Source organism: Microchirus variegatus (assembly GCF_963457635.1).
Source record: "Microchirus variegatus genome assembly, chromosome: 22".
In the NCBI taxonomy this organism is placed as follows: domain Eukaryota; kingdom Metazoa; phylum Chordata; class Actinopteri; order Pleuronectiformes; family Soleidae; genus Microchirus; species Microchirus variegatus.
In genome coordinates, this window is record NC_139823.1 from 19948778 (window position 1) to 19969760 (window position 20983).

Below are 20983 nucleotides of genomic sequence, written 5' to 3' on the forward strand. Positions count from 1 at the left end.
TGTGTGTGTGTAATCTGAACATACAGTCATAGTGATTTATCTCTGAACAGCCACAAGGGGGCGCTGCTCCTTTACAATCACTTAGATCATCATTTATAAAAATGTGTCATTTTAGAAAATTAGAAACATTTTAATTTCATTGCAACGTTTTTTTTTCTTCAATGTTTTGTATTTTTATTTTTTTTGCCATTTTTAAAAAAAATGTTGTGATGTTTTTCTTAGTCTCAGTCATGTGACTTTGTAACAACATTTAAAACATTTTAACATAACGTTAAAAACACAACATTAGAACATTTCAACAGTATTTAGTCACAGGACACACACACACACAAAGAGAGTGTGTGAGGCTGCAGCACCACCTGCTGGTTGAAAAAGTGACTGCAGCGTCATCACCTCTAACATTCTCAGTTTTGTTGTTTTTTTGTTGTAAACCTGAGTGAAGATGTTTGAGAGGATGTTTTTGCTGAGTCATGCAGCTGAAGTGGTACTTGTACTCGTAGTAGTAGTAGTATTCGTTGTAGTTGTACTCGCAGTGTAACTCGTTTTTGACAACATTATATTTGATGTTACAGAATAATCTGAATTTTTAAAAATCCTAAAGAGAAACATATTTTGTATGTATTTATTTCATGTTTTCTCTCGTGCTGCTGTCACTGGGACTGTTTTAATAATAATAATAAAAAAGCTTAAATAAAAATAGTAACATTAAAATACAAATACAGTTCATAGGAAATGTGTTTTCTTTTGCAAAACGTATGAAATTTGGACCTTAAAAATACATGAAATGACCTCAATGATAATATTTGAATGATTTTTGTTTCCAGTCTTCTCAGTGATGATTGGTCCAGGATAAGCCCCGCCCCTGGCTCCTCCTCCTCCCCTGCTGCTCAGGTGAAGTCTTTATTAAGTGATTGTGACTTTGGTGTGAGAGAGTGAGTGACTTTGGTGTGGGAGTGAGTGACTTTGGTGTGAGAGAGTGAGTGACTTTGGTGTGGGAGAGTGAGTGACTTTGGTGTGGGAGAGTGAGTCAGTCAGTTTCCAATCTGAAAATTCTGGATGCTGAAAAACAGTGATGATGTCACGCCTCTTGTCGAGGCTCCTCCTCCTCCTCTTCCTCCTCCTCCTCCTCCTCATGTGTAGATCCAGGTCCAGATCTCTGTCCACTCTGCTCCAGAGCTCATGAGTGATGCTTGGCTAAAGCTAAGCTAATGAAAGCTAAAAGTGTCCCTGGCTCACACTGACCACATGTGTGCAGACTCAGCTTCACTAGGTCAGGGCTTAGGTTACAGTTTGCTGAAAGAGGCCTGAACGGACACAAGCAACTTAAGTGAAGCTAAATCCCTTTGCTAACAGATGTACGACAGATGAGTCACAGTGAGGGAGGAAGAGCTCAGTGTTTGCTTCTCCATGTTGTTTCCCTTTAACGTCCTTGACTGTGATTCAAAAACACTTTTTCTTTCCTGGTTTATTCACGTGAACGACCTGCAAATCCTCTGTTTTCTCATCTATTACTGAAATAAACCTTAGATTAACAATGATATAATTAGATTCAAGGAAAATAAACTGTAACATGTTTGTTGTTTTAGCTCTAGAGTACGCTAACCACTAACTCTACCACACCAAAGCCCATAGAGAAAACCAGTGATTTTAGCTCACAGGGACACAGGAGCTGCTGGTGTGGGAGAGTGAGTGACTTTGGTGTGGGAGAGTGAGTGACTTTGGTGTGGGACAGTGAGTGACTTTGGTGTGAGAGAGTGAGTGACTTTGGTGTGAGAGAGTGAGTGACTTTGGTGTGAGAGAGTGAGTGACTTTGGTGTGGGACAGTGAGTGACTTTGGTGTGAGAGAGTGAGTGACTTTGGTGTGAGAGAGTGAGTGACTTTGGTGTGAGAGAGTGAGTGACTTTGGTGTGGGAGAGTAATTGACTTTGGTGTGGGAGAGTGGGTGACTTTGGTGTGTGAGAGTGAGTGACTTTGGTGTGAGAGAGTGAGTGACTTTGGTGTGAGAGAGTGAGTGACTTTGGTGTGGGACAGTGAGTGACTTTGGTGTGAGAGAGTGAGTGACTTTGGTGTGGGAGAGTGAGTGAGTGACTTTGGTGTGAGAGAGTGAGTGACTTTGGTGTGGGAGAGTGAGTGACTTTGGTGTGAGAGAGTGAGTGACTTTGGTGTGAGAGAGTGACTGGTTTATAAACTTCAGTTTCCTGTAATTGAAGACTTTTGTACTTGATAAAATCTGCATCAGATTAAGTCTACGATGTCTACATCACACATTCACGTCTTTATCTTCACTGTCAAACAGACTTTTCCTTGTGTGAACTGAGGTTTATAAACCACTCACTCTCCCACACCAAAGTCACTCACTCTCCCACACCAAAGTCAGTCACTCCCACACACCAGTCACTCACTCTCCCACACCAAAGTCACTCACTCTCCCACACCAAAGTCACTCACTCTCCCACACCAAAGTCCATAGAGTAAACCAGTGATTTTAACATCACAGCACACAGGAGTTCACAGGAGTTGTTGATCCACTGCTGCCTCGTGTGGTCACTCTGTGTCACTGCTGCCTCCATCACTAACTTACAATGACTGATTTTAGTGAATTCAGCTTTTAAAATATTTACTTTAGACTTAACTCAGTGACACAAAGTGACCACACGAGGCAGCAGAGGACCAGCAGCTCCTGTGTCCCTGTGAGCTAAAATCACTGGTTTTCTCTATGGACTTTGGTGTGGGAGAGTGAGTGAGAAATGAGAAATTTGACTTAAAACTTTGCAACATATCAGTGTTCTGAGCTCAATGCTAACAGCAGGTCGTTTACAAACAGGTTTAGCCTTCTGTTAGCCGCTAATATGTGCGCTTAATTAGCATTTGTTCTGAACACGTGTTCCATGTGATGCTCGATGCATTAACGAATCCTCGTGTTATTTAAACTCTATCAAACTTGTGCGATATTTGTGTTTCGTAGTTTTAAGAAAGTATCTCAGAGGTTTTGAGTCTTCACGTACGTAAGAGACTGTTTATCTCTACTTTGTTGTCATGGCGACAGCAGACACAGATCTGATGCTTTCTCCTTTCAGCTGATTTAACTTTCTCTCTGCGCTCAAACAAACCTCAGGTTAAAGTGAGAAAAACTGGTCACAAATATTTCAGAGTGAGATAAAGAGTGAAGGTCCAGTTGCAGCTGATGTCGTCTTTATTTACACCGTTTTTACACCAAACCATTCACTGTTCAAAGGTTAGGAAAACACTCTGCTCCCATCATCATCATCATCATCATCATCTGAGCGTTGGCGTCCTTTAGTTCCTGAGTATGTCTCGCTGCAGTACCACGTCTGACACGTGGCGGCGCTGCGGCGGGCTCCAGCCGTGACGCCGCGATAACGTTTGCTCGTTTCTTCTTTCCAGAGAAATAAAGAGGCGGAGAATCCGTTAGAAGCAGTTTGTGTTTGTGCCGATCGACAAGCGACGGGAAGGAAAAGTAAGCTGAGACACGCTAACGCTAAACATTCAGAAATAAGACGTCACAACAAGTCGCTTCCAGACTTTGGCTCTTTTTTCTACGTCTAAAGCTTTAAAATGCAAACGTGACAAAGCAAAAAGGTTCATTTGGTCAAAGAAAAGCTCTTTATTTACATGATTCCACCTGGTTTCCCAAAAACATCGCTGTAGCTTCAAGGCCTCGTGACGTCGTTAGCATTAAAAATTAGCTTCCTTTACCTCAACGTGAGCCACAACCAGGAAGCTAAACACATGCTAAACAGATGCTAGTGTTAGTGCTACTTAGCTACATGCTGAACATTTACAATCAGGTTAAATTTGATCTGTTTTATAACGACTAGCATTGCTAGCATGTGAGCGCCTTCTCGGACCAAAAACTTAGCTGTCGGTAAACGTAAACATAAATATGTATATATAGTTTTTAGAAGAAATACTTGTAGCATTGCTAGCACGTGTAGCAGGTTCATGAGAGAAAACAAGCTGTTAAAAATACAACATTTAGGAATAAATAATGTTGAGGAATAACAATGAATGAAAAATGTTATTGTTTTTAGACGTTTAAGGAACTACACTACGCCCCGCTAGCATGTTTTTATAACTGTAGCTAGCACTGCTAGCATGTGTAGCAGTTTCCAAAATCAAATATCTTTCCTTCTTTAGTGAAAGTGAAGTAAAATAAATTAAATGATCGATAAACTGAATAAAAAAAACTAAACAGAAATTTAAAGTAAAACTGAATTAAATGAAATAAAGTTAGCAAATATCGATCAGAAAATACCAGAAAAAGTATTTTTGGGAACTACTGTCAATGAGGATTAGCATTAGCACTAGCTTGCTTTGCTAGCACATGAGAACATCAACATATATGGAATCACAGTATTTAAAGTATAAACCATGAATGTTATTGTTTTTAGGTGTTTAAGGAACAAAACTGACTTGCTAGCATTTAACGACTTCAGCTAGCATTGCTAGCATTTGTAGCTGCTTTTGGAGCCAAAAGGAAGCTTTTTTTAGCTTGAACTGAAATATATATTTAACATCCTTCTTTAGCCACAAATATGAATATATTATATCGGAAATATTTCTGGCTTTTTGTTTTTAATACAATTATATGTGTATTCGATATAAATATTTACTTCCTCTGCTGTTGTGTAAACGTGTCCAGAATTAGAGGCAGATGAATTTTGACCTGCAGATGTTTAATGTTGTTTAAATTTAGACTCAGGTCTGATTTGATTTATAGCCTCTAAATGAAGCTGAGATTCTGCCGCGTTTTAAGCTTCAGGCAGAATTCATCCTGGACGGTCGGAGGTGTTTTGGGAAACCAGCAGCAGCAGCAGCAGCAGCAGCAGCAGCAGCAGCAGCAGCAGCAGCAGCAGCAGCTTTGAATGTTGGAGTAAAGACGAACAGAGACGCTCGAGCGCTCGCTGCAACACAAGGAGAAACATAACAGACGTGAAAAGTCAATTATTAATGCACTCGCAGCTTTAAGCTCCAGAGACTCACAGGAGTTTCTTTAAAAATCCACTTTTCAAACTCAAACTCGTGCTGTGTTGCAGTTTGTTTGCGTCATAGCGTTAGCATGTGATGATGATGATGGTGGTGAAGCAGCGATCGACACGCCGTCGTATTCAAGACAAATAAGAGTCAGGTTTTTTGTTGGTTTTTTTTTGGTTGCGTTTTCATGCAAAACTGCAGCAGAGATGAGATGAAGAAGCTAAAGCAGTCGCGCTCTCGTCCGTTTTAAAGTCTTAAAGCAGTTTTTCAGGCCGTGAAGATCAGGGAGAAGGAGATTCTGTCGCAGCCTTGCATCCATTCAGAGAGCTTGAATTAGATAGTTGAGTATAGTTTTTGTTCTTCAAGCGCAGATATTTGTTTACATTTCTTTTCTTTTTTCTCAAGACCTTAAGTCCAAAACTTGTACGCATCAAAAAAGACTCTAAACTCCTTTCACCACGGGTTCTCTGTTCAGGTACGTGGCCCAGTACACCAGGTTGAAGGTTCCAAAGAGGACGGGGAACAATATCCGCGACATCTTGTCGATCTTGCTCACGCTGTTGTACGTCTTCTTGGGGTCGGCCATCTTGGCCTCGGCGGTGCGGAGCTGCACCGACGTCATGTTGGAGATGGTGGAGATGGAGATGTCCTTGGTGAGGTTGGGCGTGAAGTTGACGCCGCCGCCGCCCGCCGAGCAAACGTTGTTGGGCTTTTTCGACAGAACCATGGGGTCACGTTTCTGCAGAGAGAGACGGGTGACAGTGGGACAGCAAGTTCAGAGGTGACCACCAGGGGGCCCCAACAATTTAGACCATCACCCAACAATGTAGACCACTAGACAACAATTTTGACCATTACCCAACAATTTAGACCATCACCCAACAATGTAGACCACTACCCAACGATTTAGACGATTACCCAACAATTTAGACCATCACCCAACAATGTAGACCACTACCCAACGATTTAGACGATTACCCAACAATTTAGACCATCACCCAACAATGTAGACCACTACCCAACGATTTAGACGATTACCCAACAATTTAGACCATTACCCAACGATGTAGACTATTACCCAACAATTTAGACCATTACCCAACAATTTAGACCATCACCCAACAATGTAGACTATTACCCAACAATTTAGACCATTACCCAACAATTTTTAGACTATTGATTTAGACTATTACCCAACAATTTAGACCATCACCCAACAATGTAGACCATTACCCAACAATTTAGACCATTACCCAACAATGTAGACCATTACCCAACAATTTAGACCATTACCCAACAATTTAGACCATTACCCAACAATGTAGACTAATACCCAACAATTTAGACCATGACCTAACAATTTAGACCATTACCCAACACTTTAGACCATGACCCAAAGATCTATACAATCTATACCCAACGATTTAGACCATTACCCAACAATATAGACCATTACCCAACACTTTAGACCATGACCCAAAGATTTAGACCATTACCCAACAATTTAGTCCCAACAACTTAGACCATGACCCAACAATTTAGACCATTACCCAAGGATTTAGACTATTACCCAACAATGTAGACTATTACCCAACAATGTAGACCATTACCCAACAATCTATACCCAACAATTTACAATTTAGACCATTACCCAACAATTTAGACCATTACCCAACAATTTAGACCATTACCCAACAATTTACAATGTAGACTATTACCCAACAATCTATACCCAACAATTTAGACCATTACCCAACAATTTAGACCATTACCCAACAATCTATACCCAACAATTTAGACCATTACCCAACAATTTAGACCATTACCCAACAATTTACAATGTAGACTATTACCCAACAATCTATACCCAACAATTTAGACCATTACCCAACAATGTAGATCATTACCCAACAATCTATACCCAACAATTTAGACCATTACCCAACAATGTAGACCATTACCCAACAATTTACAATGTAGACTATTACCCAACAATTGAGACCATGACCCAAAGATTTAGAACATTACCCAACAATCTATACCCAACAATTTGTACCGTTACAACAACAGCAAATAAATATTATGCGTATTTGAGCGTATAATCTGACGTACTTTGGGGTGTTGCGCCTCCAGAGCCTTCTTCCCGTCCCAGGCCCAGCTCCTCTTGGTGAAATAGTTGACTGTGGCAAACTCGATCAGCGCCGAGAACACGAAGGCGTAGCAGACGGCGATGAACCAGTCCATGGCGGTGGCGTAGGCCACTTTAGGCAGAGAGTTCCTGGCGCTGATGCTGAGCGTCGTCATGGTCAACACCGTGGTCACGCCTGCAGAGGGCGAACAAGGGGGTGGAGCCACGTTTAAAGTGATATTTCTAAAAAGTGTCACAGATTACAGATTATTTTCAACATTAAATGGAAATAATGTTAAACTACAGCATGTATGAGTCATGCACTGTCACACACACATTCTTGTCTACTCTGTAGTTTGAGGACCAGCGTCCACAAACGTCACTCTTTAAGTAGAGAATATAAACTTTTACTTCCTGGTACTGACACACTGTACACACAGCAACAGAGCTGCTCTCTGTCTCCCTCTGTGTCTATCAGTGGTACTGCAGCCTACTTTTTCTGCTTCATCTTCAGTAAATAATCAGATTTCTTCCCCGTTGTCCGACTCTATCGTCTAAAACAGGGGTTCTCAAAGTTTTGATACCTGAGGGACAATTTAGGAACCCAACATTGGACTGAGGGTCGGCAAAGGAAAAAAAAACTGAAATAAATCCCATTTGTAATAATTTTAATGACCAGATTGCAGTTCTACAGTTTAGCGTTAAGTAATATCAGCGTTAATATAATGTAATTTAAGCGTTAATATAATAATGCTTTATAATTTACTGTGTAATTACCCAGTATTTTGGCCATTGTTCTTACCTTCTAATTACAGGTTAATACCAAGTAACACATTTCTGTTACCATATATTTACTGGGTAAATAGCTAGTAATTGGGGGCTGTAGCTACCTGCTTATTACCAGCTTATAACCCAATAATACACTAAAATTCACCATATAGAAACCAGGTAAATACCCAGTATTTTTGTTTACACTTATTGGTCTGTATCCAGTAATGTCCAATAAACATTTAACAAGCTTAGTAGCTCCTGGATTAAAACTATCAACTGTAATTCATTGCGGGGCCGCCAGAAATGTTTCTGTGGGCCGCCATTGGCCCCCGGGCCGCACTTTGAGAACCAATGCTCTAAAACAACTGCGTTTGCTTCAAATAGACTTTATAAAGGAGCTGAGCTGCATCATCATCCCTGTGCTCAACATGTCAGTAATAGTACACAGATAAATACTAAATACTGTTGTTTTTACAGACTCACCAAAGACTGTCCTCGCAGGAACCGACTCTCTGTTGAGCCAGAAGGAAACCTGTGACAGGATTACGGTCATGAAGCAGGGCATATACGTCTGGATGACGAAATATCCAATCTTCCTCTTCAGGTAGAAGTGGGCCATCATCACAGTGTACTGACCTGAGGTCAGGGAAACACAGGGATGAGCAAACGTTAGCGTTCACCTCACAGGACGTGATTAAAGCAATAATAATCCAATTTAATCTGACTGTGAAACTGGAAACAATCAAGCAAAAAATCTTTGTCTTTTTCTTTCTTTTCATGCAGATTTAAAGACAGAAAAATCAAAGAAATAATCCAAAAAATTATTTATTTATATATGTGTGTATATGTATATGTGTATTTATACATATATGTAGAAATATGTATATATATACACAGATACATATACATGTTTATATATTTAGTTGTTTGGTAACAGCAGATAATGTTTAAAGACATTTTTAAAGGATTTTATTTGCTAATGAAAGTCATTTAATACATTTTTTAAACACTTTTTAGTCATTTAACTAAAAGGTGAAGTATTTGTAGCTTTGAGAAAATATATTTTTTCCTAAACACCTTTTTGTACTTTATTGTAATTTTAAAATACAATGAAATATGGAACGTGTTTTTGTGAAATGACAATATTTTTGTAACAATTGTCTTAATTTAACAAATGTATGTTTTTAAAATGACTTTTAGACATTTATTATTTATATTATATATATTATTTATTATTGTGAAATTTTCCTGTTCCAGATATTTATATTTGTAATATTATCTTTTTTTTTTTTTTGCTGTAATTTCACTAATGAAATCATCAGAGTTTCAGATTCAGCCGAGACAAGAATTCCATTATTATGAGAGCGAAAAAAAAATGAGCACAAAGCAGAATTAATCGCTGCCAGAACACGAGAATAGATGATTCTGCTGCTGATGTCTGAGACAACACATGGGTTTAAATCCTGAGGGGGGGGGGAGGGGGAGGGGGGGGGAGAGAGGGTGAGGAGGGGGGGGAGAGGGTGAGGGGGGGGGAGAGAGGAGTGGGGGGGGACAATATTCAGTGACACAGTGAAGATTGCATTTGAGGCTTTAAAGCTTCACTGGTCAAGTATGAAAAAAACACAGTGACTAAAGCACAAGCTCTCTCTCTCTCTCTCTCTCTCTCTCTCTCTCTCTCTCCCCCTCACACACACACACACACACACACACACACACACACTAATACACAAGGCTTTCTCGGAGCAAAATCGGATTTTTGAAGCTCCCTAATCCCCGGTTACAATCTGCATCCTGCCATCAGTGAGGGGAGGGGGGGGGGGGGGGGAGGGCTCTAAGCTCCGCCCACTCCATCCTGCCAATCCAGGCACGCATACACACACACACACACACATGAAGAATGGTGTTTCAGAGCGACGGTCACTGCTGTGATGGAGGGAGCGAGTGAACGAGTGCAAACTCCTCTTCTTCTTTTCTTTTCTTCTTCTTCTTCTTCTTTGCGTTGTTTTGTTGTTGTTTTACGTCCTCTGGTGGATTAACGGCGACGTATTCCCGATGGGCCGACTGAGCGCAGTGCGACGGGAACGGGAGAACGCTGCTGCGCCGGCGTCCGCCGGAGAAGTCGACGTGAAGTAAAAGTCGTTGTTGTTTATCCGCAGGTGGCGCCCCCTGCTGACCACAGAACCACAGAGCGCTCCACTGCCATGGCGGCATCAGGAGATCCCGGTCTCCGCCCGGGCCTCCTGACGCCCTCATGACTCCACCACTCTGACCTTTGACCTTGATGAATGGACGCCGACAGGACTGAGGGCAGAGGAAGGAGGAGGAACATGTTCTCCTGCTGGATCCTTCTGTTCTGCCAAGGAACCATGTTCCCCAACGTCTGCAGTGAACTTCCCTTTATGTCGGGGAATAACGCCGCCATGCTGGTGAACTGGTGAGTCCTCACTCTGCTGCTCAACCTCTTTAATCCTCTCATTTACACGCTACAAACTGACCACTGTAAACCACTCACTCTCCCACACCAAAGTCCATAGAGAAAACCAGTGATTTCAGCTCACAGGGACACAGGAGCTGCTGGTCCTCTGCTGCCTCGTGTGGTCACTTTGTGTCACTGAGTTAAGTCTAAAGTAAATATTTTTAAAGAGCAGAGTGACTTTGGTGTGTTAGAGTGAGTGACTTTGGTGTGAGAGAGTGAGTGACTTTGGTGTGTGAGAGTGAGTGACTTTGGTGTGAGCGAGTGAGTGACTTTGGTGTGTGAGAGTGAGTGACTTTGGTGTGAGAGAGTGAGTGACTTTGGTGTGGGAGAGTGAGTGACTTTGGTGTGAGAGAGTGAGTGACTTTGGTGTGGGAGAGTGAGTGACTTTGGTGTGTGAGAGTGAGTGACTTTGGTGTGGGAGAGTAAGTGACTTTGGTGTGGGAGAGTGAGTGACTTTGGTGTGGGAGAGTGAGTGACTTTGGTGTGGGAGAGTGAGTGACTTTGGTGTGAGAGAGTGAGTGACTTTGGTGTGGGAGAGTGAGTGACTTTGGTGTGAGAGAGCGAGTGACTTTGGTGTGTGAGAGTGAGTGACTTTGGTGTGAGAGAGTGAGTGACTTTGGTGTGGGAGATTGAGTGACTTTGGTGTGTGAGAGATTGAGTGACTTTGGTGTGTGAGAGTGAGTGACTTTGGTGTGGGAGAGTGAGTGACTTTGGTGTGAGAGAGTGAGTGACTTTGGTGTGGGAGAGTGAGTGACTTTGGTGTGGGAAACTTCAGTTTCCTGTTGTTAAAGTCTGTCTCACAGTGAAGATAAAGACGTGATCATGTGATGTAGATCGTAGACTTACGTATATTTTATTAGTTTTAGGTTTATTTCTATTTTTTTTACTTTGTAGTTTGTTTTCAGTCTGTTTTTGAGACTTTTTATTGATGACTTTTGAATATTTTGAATGTAAACAACATTTACTGCAGTGATCTTCTTGCGTTGATGGACCTGATGGACCTGATGGACCTAATGGTCTCTGATGGTCTCTGATGGACCTAATGGTCTCTGATGGACCTAATGGTCTCTGATGGTCTCTGATGGACCTGATGGACCTGATGGACCTAATGGTCTCTGATGGTCTCTGATGGACCTAATGGTCTCTGATGGACCTAATGGTCTCTGATGGTCTCTGATGAACCTGATGGACCTGATGGTCTCTGATGAACCTGATGGTCTCTGATGGACCTAATGGTCTCTGATGGACCTAATGGTCTCTGATGGTCTCTGATGGACCTAATGGTCTCTGATGGACCTGATGGTCTCTGATGAACCTGATGGACCTGATGGTCTCTGATGAACCTGATGGACCTGATGGACCTGATGGTCTCTGATGAACCTGATGGACCTGATGGTCTCTGTCCTCATCTACTTTTAGAGTTATTTAAGGACACACATGAGCGTCTGAGCAGATGAAGCCGTGTCCTTAAACGTCACACAGGACACTTAATGGAGATTATTCTAATTCAGGTCTGTGTTAGTTTCTCTGAAGCCTTTAACAAGGTCACGCTTCACAGACCAATGACTGACGCCGTAGTTTCCTCACACACTGTGACCTGAATATCGTGATAATATCGTACCTTGATAATATCATGTATCGTGACTTGAATTTATTTTTTTCCCACACCTTATAATATAATTCTATTATCACGTCTGTGTTATAAATGGTGAGGATCAGGTCAGTGAACGCACCATTTAATCCAGTAACCTGCAGTGAATGAATGAGTGAATGAATGAATGAAGAACTAGTCCATCACGATTGTGCCACAAACACACTTCTGTTTTACATAAGAGTATTAAGCAGATGCCTTTCAACGCCTAGCTCCACCCACCTACAGCTCCACCTACAGCTCCACCTACAGCTCCACATACAGCCCCACCCACAGCTCCACCCACCTACAGCTCCTCCCACCCACAGCTACAGCTCCACCTACAGCTCCTCCCACCATCCTCTCTTCTTCTCTCTGTAATTATCGTGTTTTCTTCTTTTTATTAAACACACACACTCTCACACACACACATATACACACACACACACACTCTCACACACTCACTCACTCATTCATTCATCTGTGATGTCATCATCTTATGCAAAGACTGATGGTGTTTGTGTGGAGGATTAACCCGAGGTCTCAACTCTGTGTGTGTGTGTGTGAGTGTTGGACAGTGTTGTCCTCTCTGTGGACACAGTTGAATGTTGGACACAACTCTAAAGGAACTCTGAAGGAACGTTAAAGGAACTTTGAAGGAACGTTGAAGGAACTCTGAAGGAACGTTGAAGGAACTTTGAAGGAACGTTGAAGGAACTCTGAAGGAACTCTGAAGGAACTTTGAAGGAACGTTGAAGGAACTCTGAAGGAACTCTGAAGGAACTTTGAAGGAACTCTGAAGGAACGTTGAAGGAACTCTGAAGGAACGTTGAAGGAATGTTGAAGGAACTCTGAAGGAACGTTGAAGGAACGTTGAAGGAACGTTGAGGGAACTTTGAAGGAACTCTGAAGGAACTTTGAAGGAACGTTGAAGGAACTTTGAAGGAACTCTGAAGGAATGTTAAAGGAAATTTGAAGGAACTCTGAAGCAACTTTGAAGGAACGTTGAAGGAACTGAAGGAATGTTGAAGGAACGATGAAGGAACATTAAAGGAAATTTGAAGGAAATCTGAAGCAACTTTGAAGGAACTTTGAAGGAACTCTGAAGGAATGTTGAAGGAACTCTTAAGGAACTTTGAAGGAACGTTGAAGGAACTTTGAAGCAGGTTGAGGAACTGTGAGCTGCATCACAACAAAACTAAGATGATGTTGCTGTCCACACACACACACACATGCACACACACACACACACACACACACACACACACACACACACACACACACACACTCACCTCTGCTGGTGTGTATGTCCTCTGTCCCGGCCGTCTGTCCTATCAGATGATATTGGTTCAGTCTGGATCCGTCCTTCTCCACCACCACAGATTTAGCTGCTCCTTCATCCCACGTATAATCCACCTCTGACACTGGGTACGCATCTGATCACCAATCATCAATAATCACTCATCAATCATCAATAATCAATAATCACTCGTTAATCATCGATAATCAATACCACAGGTTTTCATGTAAATGACCACAGCTGCAGTTCCCGTGTCGTCCAGCAGGAGGAGCAGTTTGTTCACGTCTCTCTCGGCTTAATCAAATTAACTCTTAATCCCAGATTCTAATCTAACCTCCCGTGACCTTTGACCTTTGACCTGAGCGCGCCTAAATTTAACCTGAGATTTGATCAAAGGTGAAATCAGGTCAAAGGTCAAAGGTCACCAAATCACCGATTTATCACAGTCATCAATAGAATTGAATTCAATAGAAAAATAAACTTTTATTTTGTAAAAGTTTTACTCGTTTCACAAAAATAATTAACGATAAATAACCGAACGTCACAGACGATCGTTAAAAAAAGAATCACCAAAATAAAAGAGTCTACGATGATTCTAAATGTTCAGGAGATTATTTTGAAAATCAAATCTGCAGAATTGTCTTTTAGGCTCCGCCCACATCTACATTTTTCTCTCCTGATCGGAAACAACTTTATAACCCCTTCAAAATAAAAGTGTCCTATAACGTTTATGTGTGATATTATTACCCTACAAAATAAAATACGTGTTTAGTTTATAAACTAATAACATTTTTACTATAATTATCATTTTTATTTGGATTCTTTTTTTGAATGAAGACACAGAAATGAAAATAGATGCACTTACAGCTGCCAAACTTCAGGGGGCAGGCGTGAGCGTCCATGGGGAAATCCTCCAGCTGCATGGGACATTCTGCTGAGATCGTCAGTCTGGAACACAATATAATATAATATTAAACAATACAATATAATATTAAACAATATAATATAATATAATGTAATATAATATAATATTAAACAATATAATATAATATAACATAATATAATATAATGTAATATAATATGATAGTAAACAATATAATATAACATAATATAATATAATGTAATATAATAACATTTAATATAATAATATATTATAACATAACATAAAATATGTAATAAAATAACATAAAATAATATAATTTAATAACATAATATAACATAACATATCATAACATAACACAATATAACATAATCATCTTCCATGTTTCCCTTCATTCCTCTCTGTAATACAGTGACCATGCTGCCACCTGGTGGCCACACACTGACGGTGTCTGTGAAGATTTTTCACAGATTAAATCTGTGCAGAAGAATCTCATTCACAGATTATAATCTTAATTCACAGTGAGACAAAGACATTTCAATGAAATCAATAAATAAGAAGAATTTATTCATCTTTTACGACAAATTCCTCTGTTTTTAAAGCAGTATTTTCATTTACACACAGGTTTAGGTCAGAGTTTAGCGCCACCTGCAGGTGATTATTGACCAACAACCAAAAGCATGAGTTTAAATCCTGTGATTGTTTCTTTTAAAGGATTATTTCTCTTTTCTGTGACTGAATCACTGTTTTAAAACAGGAGGATTATTGATGCTCTGAGTCAGTGCCTGAGTTTGTCCACCGGGGGTCACTGTGGCCCCGCCCCCTCAGGTGGGCGTACCTCATGGTGTAGAGCAGCGTTCCGTCCTCTTTGAGGCGCAGCAGCTTGTTGGGCGTGGTCATGTTGTGGGCGATGGACTTCTTCCCGTTGAGGAAGAAGGTGTCGGGCGTCCAGATGTTTGAGGCCAGAAGATTATTGAGCGGCAACATCTCCATCGGACCTTTGAAGCTCAGACGCTCGTCTTTCCACGACTGACGGAAGAACACGTCGATGGTATATTCCTGACGACAGAGAGGGGCGGGGCTTAAGTAACAAACTCTTTTGTTTTCCTGAAACTGAAGTTTGTAAACCACTCACTCTCCCACACCAAAGTCACTCACTCTCCCACACCAAAGTCACTCACTCTCCCACACCAAAAAGTCACTCACTCTCCCACACTGTGTGTGTGTGTGTGTGTGTGTGTGTAGTAGTGTGTGTGTGTGTGTGTGTGTGTGTTCTTGTACTTGCAGCATACTGAGGACCAGTGAGGGTTTTTAACCAACAAAGTGAGGACATTTTGGCCGGTCCTCACTTTGTTTTTCATTGAAATCACTTCCTTAGGTTGCTATAACATGCTATACTCAATTTGTCATATTTTTTTTTCCACATTTTGGACGACATAGTATAGTATGACGTTTTGTCAAATTTTGGACAAAAATTTTTTTTTGTCAAATTTTGGACAAAAATTTTTTTGGTCAAATTTTAGACCAACATTTTTTTTGTCAAATTTTGAACCAATTATTTTTTGTCAAATTTTGGACGAACATTTTTTGGTCAAAATTTGGACCAAAATCTTTTGGTCAAATTTTTTTTTAAATTTTGGTTGACATGTTTTTGTAAAATTTTGGACCAAAAAATAATAATAATTTAAAAAAAAAATGTTTTCCAGCCCTTTTTTCTCTGGGGCTCCACCTGCAGACATGTTATGGTACTGCAACCAGTATTTCTTTATAGATGTCATTCATGAAGTAGATATTTGTAATTGTGTTGATTTATAAAGTGGAAATGCTGGTCCTCACTTTGTCAGCAACGCAGTCCTCAGTATGCAGCAAGTACAAGAATGTGTGTGTGTGTTTGTGTGTGTGTGTGTGTGTGTCTGTGTGTCTGTGTGTGTGTGTCTCACCATCTCAGTATCAGAAACTGGTCCAAAGCTTGTCACAAAGATGTTGGTCTTGATCTCAGTTACGTTCTCTGTTGGAATGAAGACAAATCAATAATCAATAATCGATCATCAGTTCACTCTGATTTAAATACTTCACAGTAGTTTGATCATTTTGTCGTTTTTTTAATGGAGATACTGCATTTTACTGCAACGTCTCAGTAGTTTTTTCAGACATTACTGCAGTTATTAAGCAGTACTTTAGTGGAAATATTGTGTTTTTACTTTTGTGTGTGTGTGTGTGTGTGTTATAATGGCTCTTGTCGAGCGTAGCAACCGTTGCCAGGTTGTGACACACACACACACACACACACACACCCTTTTATGAGAGGACAAGTGCTTTGGTCCAACATGGAGACGCAGAGACATGAGGACGGAATAAAGAGGAGGAGACAAAACAGCAGCATGAAAAGCTCAAGGTTATCTGCTGTTGCCACGGTGAGGAGTGAGAATAAAACAGCAGCAGCTTCAGCTTCAGCAGCAGCTTCAGCTTCAGCAGCAGCTTCAGCTTCAGCAGCAGCTTCAGCTTCAGCAGCAGCTTCAGCTTCAGCAGCAGCTTCAGCTTCAGCAGCAGCTTCAGCTTCAGCAGCAGCTTCAGCTTCAGCAGCAGCTTCAGCTTCAGCAGCAGCGCTAACGCTAACGTCTGCCTCAGTCTGAGGCTGTGATTGATTCTCTCGCTCCATGATGGTGAAGGAACAAGAAAAGACCTTCACTTGTTCTGACTCTGCACCGTTATAGAAACAATGAGGTTCACTCTTCATAACAACATGACTGCTGTAGAAATCACACTATAATGTCTTTATCTCACTGTGAGACTGACTCTAACAACACTCACTCTCCCACACCAAAGTCCACAGAGAAAACCAGTTCACAGGGACACAGGAGCTGCTGGTCCTCTGCTGCCTCGTGTGGTCACTTTGTGTCACTGAGTTAAGTCTAAAGTAACTATTTTAAAAGCTGAATTCACTTAAATCAGCCATTGTAAGTTAGTGATGGAGACTTTGGTGTGGGAGAGTGAGTGACTTTGGTGTGGGAGAGTGAGTGACTTTGGTGTGGGAGAGTGAGTGACTTTGGTGTGGGAGAGTGAGTGACTTTGGTGTGAGAGAGTGAGTGACTTTGGTGTGGGAGAGTGAGTGACTTTGGTGTGGGAGAGTGAGTGACTTTGGTGTGGGAGAGTGAGTGACTTTGGTGTGAGAGAGTGAGTGACTTTGGTGTGGGAGAGTGAGTGACTTTGGTGTGGGAGAGTGAGTGACTTTGGTGTGAGAGAGTGAGTGACTTTGGTGTGGGAGAGTGAGTGACTTTGGTGTGAGAGAGTGAGTGACTTTGGTGTGGGAGAGTGGTTAGGGTTAGGGTTAACCCTAACAATTGCAACGGTTGCTAACCCTAACCCTGACTTTGGTGTGAGAGAGTGAGTGACTTTGGTGTGGGAGAGTGAGTGACTTTGGTGTGGGAAAGTTAGTGACTTTGGTGTGAGAGAGTGAGTGACTTTGGTGTGAGAGAGTGGTTAGGGTTAACCCTAACGGTTGCTAACCCTAACCCTGACTTTGGTGTGAGAGAGTGAGTGACTTTGGTGTGGGAGAGTGAGTGACTTTGGTGTGGGAGAGAGAGTGACTTTGGTGTGTGAGAGTGAGTGACTTTGGTGTGTGAGAGTGAGTGACTTTGGTGTGTGAGAGTGAGTGACTTTGGTGTGGGAAAGTGAGTGACTTTGGTGTGTGAGAGTGAGTGACTTTGGTGTGGGAAAGTGAGTGACTTTGGTGTGTGAGAGTGAGTGACTTTGGTGTGTGAGAGTGAGTGGTTTACAGACTCTCCTGTTGTTAAAGTGTCAGAATCACTAACCTCCCAGTCCTGGTCTCAGTCTATTATCATAACCGTCCAGAAGTCCGTCCAAAATCCTGGTGAAAACTGTGCTGTTGTCGTTTGCTCCGGCTTCTTTCTGAGCCTCTGACGACTGAGAGGAGACGCTGAGGAGGAGGAGGAGGAGGAGGAGGAGGGAGGGAGGAGGAGGAGGAGGAGGAGGAGGAGGGGGAGGAGGAGGAGGAGGAGGGAGGGAGGAGGAGGAGGAGGAGGAGGAGGAGGGGGAGGAGGAGGAGGAGGAGGAGGAGAGGGGGAGAGTGATGAAGAGTTTGGTGTTTGCTCCTCTGCACGACGTCAAACATGACACAGTTACTGTGATTCATTAACATCAGTGTCTTTGATTCGTGTGTGTGTGTGTGTGTCTGTGTGTGTGTGTGTGTGTGTGTTACCTGTGCAGCATCATCATCATCATCATCATCATCATCATGACTGAGTTTCTCTTCATGTTCTTATTTATCTCTGAAACACAAACGTCACTGATGTTTACGTCAAAAAGTTACACAATGTTACAAAAATCAACGTTTTCATGTGATTATTATTATTATTATTATTATTATGACACATTTTGACACATTTATGTTTCCTCTATTTAAAAAAAGGTTCAATTACAAACAAATACAGTGTTTAAGTCGAAAATTACTTAAACCTGAAAAAAATCCACATTTTCTAATGGTTTCAAAAACATAAATACACTTACAACACATACAAATATACAACACATACAAAAGAAGACAAAAAAATACAAATATACAAAAGAATACAAAAATGCAAATATACAATAAATACGAATATACAAAAAAATACAAAAGAATACAAAAAATACAAAAATGCAAAAAATTAAAATATACAAAAAAATACAAATATACAAAAATACAAAAGAATACATAAAATACAAACAAATTAAAAAATACAAATATCCAAAAATACAAAAAATACAAAATATAAAAAATACAAAAGAATACAAAAAAATACAAAATAATACAAAAATGCAAATATACAATATATATATATATATATATATATATACAAATAATACGATAAAAAAGTACAAAAAAACACGTTCCAGAATATTTTTAAACGTCGTTGAGCTAAAAAAACATTAAAAATCACAGATTTGACAAAAAAAACGTCATTGTGTTAAAAAGTGTTTTGTGTGATTCCGTCGTCTTTCAAAGACTCTGCAGTGACTGTAGAGACACAGCGCCCCCGTGTGGTGATTCAGAATAAACCAGTCAATCATTTGACGTAAAAAAACATATCGTTAGCCTAATAGCTAATAGCATAGTTGCCTAAGTCATTATTTGAACGTTTTTGGAAAACAAGAAAAAAACACATTTATTTTTTAGTAAACACATGGTAAAGTTCAGCAGATATCACAATTACCAAAACAATGACTTAGCCAATTATGCTATCAGGCTAACGACGTGACGACATTTTCTACGTTAATGACGATCAACTTAGATTTGTTTATGACAATAAAACCGTTTGGAATAAGTCATAAAAGCGTACGATGACGTTTACGTCAAATACGAACACGTTTTCTACGTTCACGTGTCAGTCTACGTGTTTTTTTTTTTCCTCTTTGATTATTTATCGCGGTAAAACCGCGGACACTGACGGAGACAAAGTGTCTGCGTTTGTCTTTGTGCTAAATCTTCATCAAAACTGCTCCTCATGGAGGAGGAGGAGGAGGAGGAGGAGGAGGTGCAGACAGACACACACGCAGACAGACAGACAGACAGACAGGCAGGCACGCACGCACGCACGCACGCACACACGCACAAACGCACACACACGCACAGGTACCTGCAGGACGATGACGGTCCATGTCCTCGCGCTGCGCCGGTTCTCGTGGTCACACAGCGGTCACTCAGCTGCTCAGTGTCCGTGTGATGAAGCTCCTGCTGCGGCGTTTCTCTCTCCAGAACCTCCGCTCTCCTCCTCCTCTTCTTCTCCTGCTGCTGCTGCTCGGATCTTCCTCCGTGTGTGTGTGTGTGTGTGTGTGTGCGCGCGCGTGCTGCAGCGTCTCCTCCTCCTCCTCAGTCATGATGCAGCAGCAGCTCAGTCCCCGCAGCAGCGCCACCTACTGGACAGTCTGTGATGACAGAGAAGTGCTGTGATCAGAGGCGCGTGAGGAGAAACTCAGCCACACGATATTCTGACGATTTATGACGATAATATGACGATATTCTGACGTATCGTTAATATTGTACATATGAATGTTGTTCAGTGTGTTATGCTGCTCTGCCACCAGGGGGAGCTGTGTCTCCACTCTGTCCTCATTTATTCACCTGAAAAATTACTCTTTGTTTTCGTAGTCTTTTTTCCTTCCTTCCTTCCTCCTACTGTCCTTAATACCTGCCTCCATCCTTTCCTTCACCTCTTCACTTCCTTCCTTCATCTCTTCACTAACTTAACTCCTTCCATCCTTCTTTCCTTCCTCCCTTCCTCCATTCCTTCCTTCCTTCCTTCCTTCATCTCTTCACTACCTTAACTCCTTCCTTCCTTCCTTCTTTCCTTCCTCCCTTCCTTCATCTCTTCACTACCTTAACTCCTTCCATCCTTCTTTCCTTCCTCCCTTCCTTCCTTCCTTCATCTCTTCACTACCTTAACTCCTTCCTTCCTTCCTTCTTTCCTTCCTCCCTTCCTTCATCTCTTCACTAACTTAACTCCTTCCATCCTTCTTTCCTTCCTTCCTTCATCTCTTCACTACCTTAACTCCTTCCATCCTTCTTTCCTTCCTCCCTTCCTCCATTCCTTCCTTCCTTCCTTCCTTCCTTCCTTCCTTCATCTCTTCACTACCTTAACTCCTTCCTTCCTTCCTTCTTTCCTTCCTCCCTTCCTTCATCTCTTCACTACCTTAACTCCTTCCATCCTTCTTTCCTTCCTCCCTTCCTTCCTTCCTTCATCTCTTCACTAACTTAACTCCTTCCATCCTTCTTTCCTTCCTCCCTCCCTTCTTTCCTTCCTTCC

The 20983-nt window shown here is 41.3% G+C and overlaps 2 protein-coding genes across 2 annotated transcripts in view; one reads left to right on the forward strand and one right to left on the reverse strand.

Annotated features, from left to right (window-relative positions):
• Nucleotides 1-5437: 5437 nt before the first annotated feature.
• Nucleotides 5438-18101, reverse strand: LOC310943038 (gamma-aminobutyric acid receptor subunit alpha-5-like; the record flags this gene model as incomplete). Its single annotated transcript, XM_083908529.1, has 8 exons — nucleotides 17993-18101; nucleotides 16121-16188; nucleotides 15019-15239; nucleotides 14166-14248; nucleotides 13293-13436; nucleotides 8378-8530; nucleotides 7108-7319; nucleotides 5438-5734 (listed from the first exon to the last, which is right to left on the reverse strand). The coding sequence occupies exons 2-8, from the start codon at nucleotides 16121-16123 to the stop codon at nucleotides 5438-5440; spliced, it is 1113 nt and encodes a 370-aa protein (XP_083764655.1). The 5' UTR covers nucleotides 16124-16188; nucleotides 17993-18101.
• The window catches only part of LOC310943037 (gamma-aminobutyric acid receptor subunit beta-3-like), a gene marked incomplete at its 3' end in the record, with an annotated part of 55985 nt that continues 45280 nt past the window's right edge, over nucleotides 10279-20983 (forward strand). Inside the window, exon 1 of the mRNA XM_083908528.1 lies at nucleotides 10279-10328. Within this exon, the coding sequence (XP_083764654.1) occupies nucleotides 10294-10328 (35 nt within the window). The 5' untranslated portion in view covers nucleotides 10279-10293. The remainder of the gene's footprint in view (nucleotides 10329-20983) is intronic.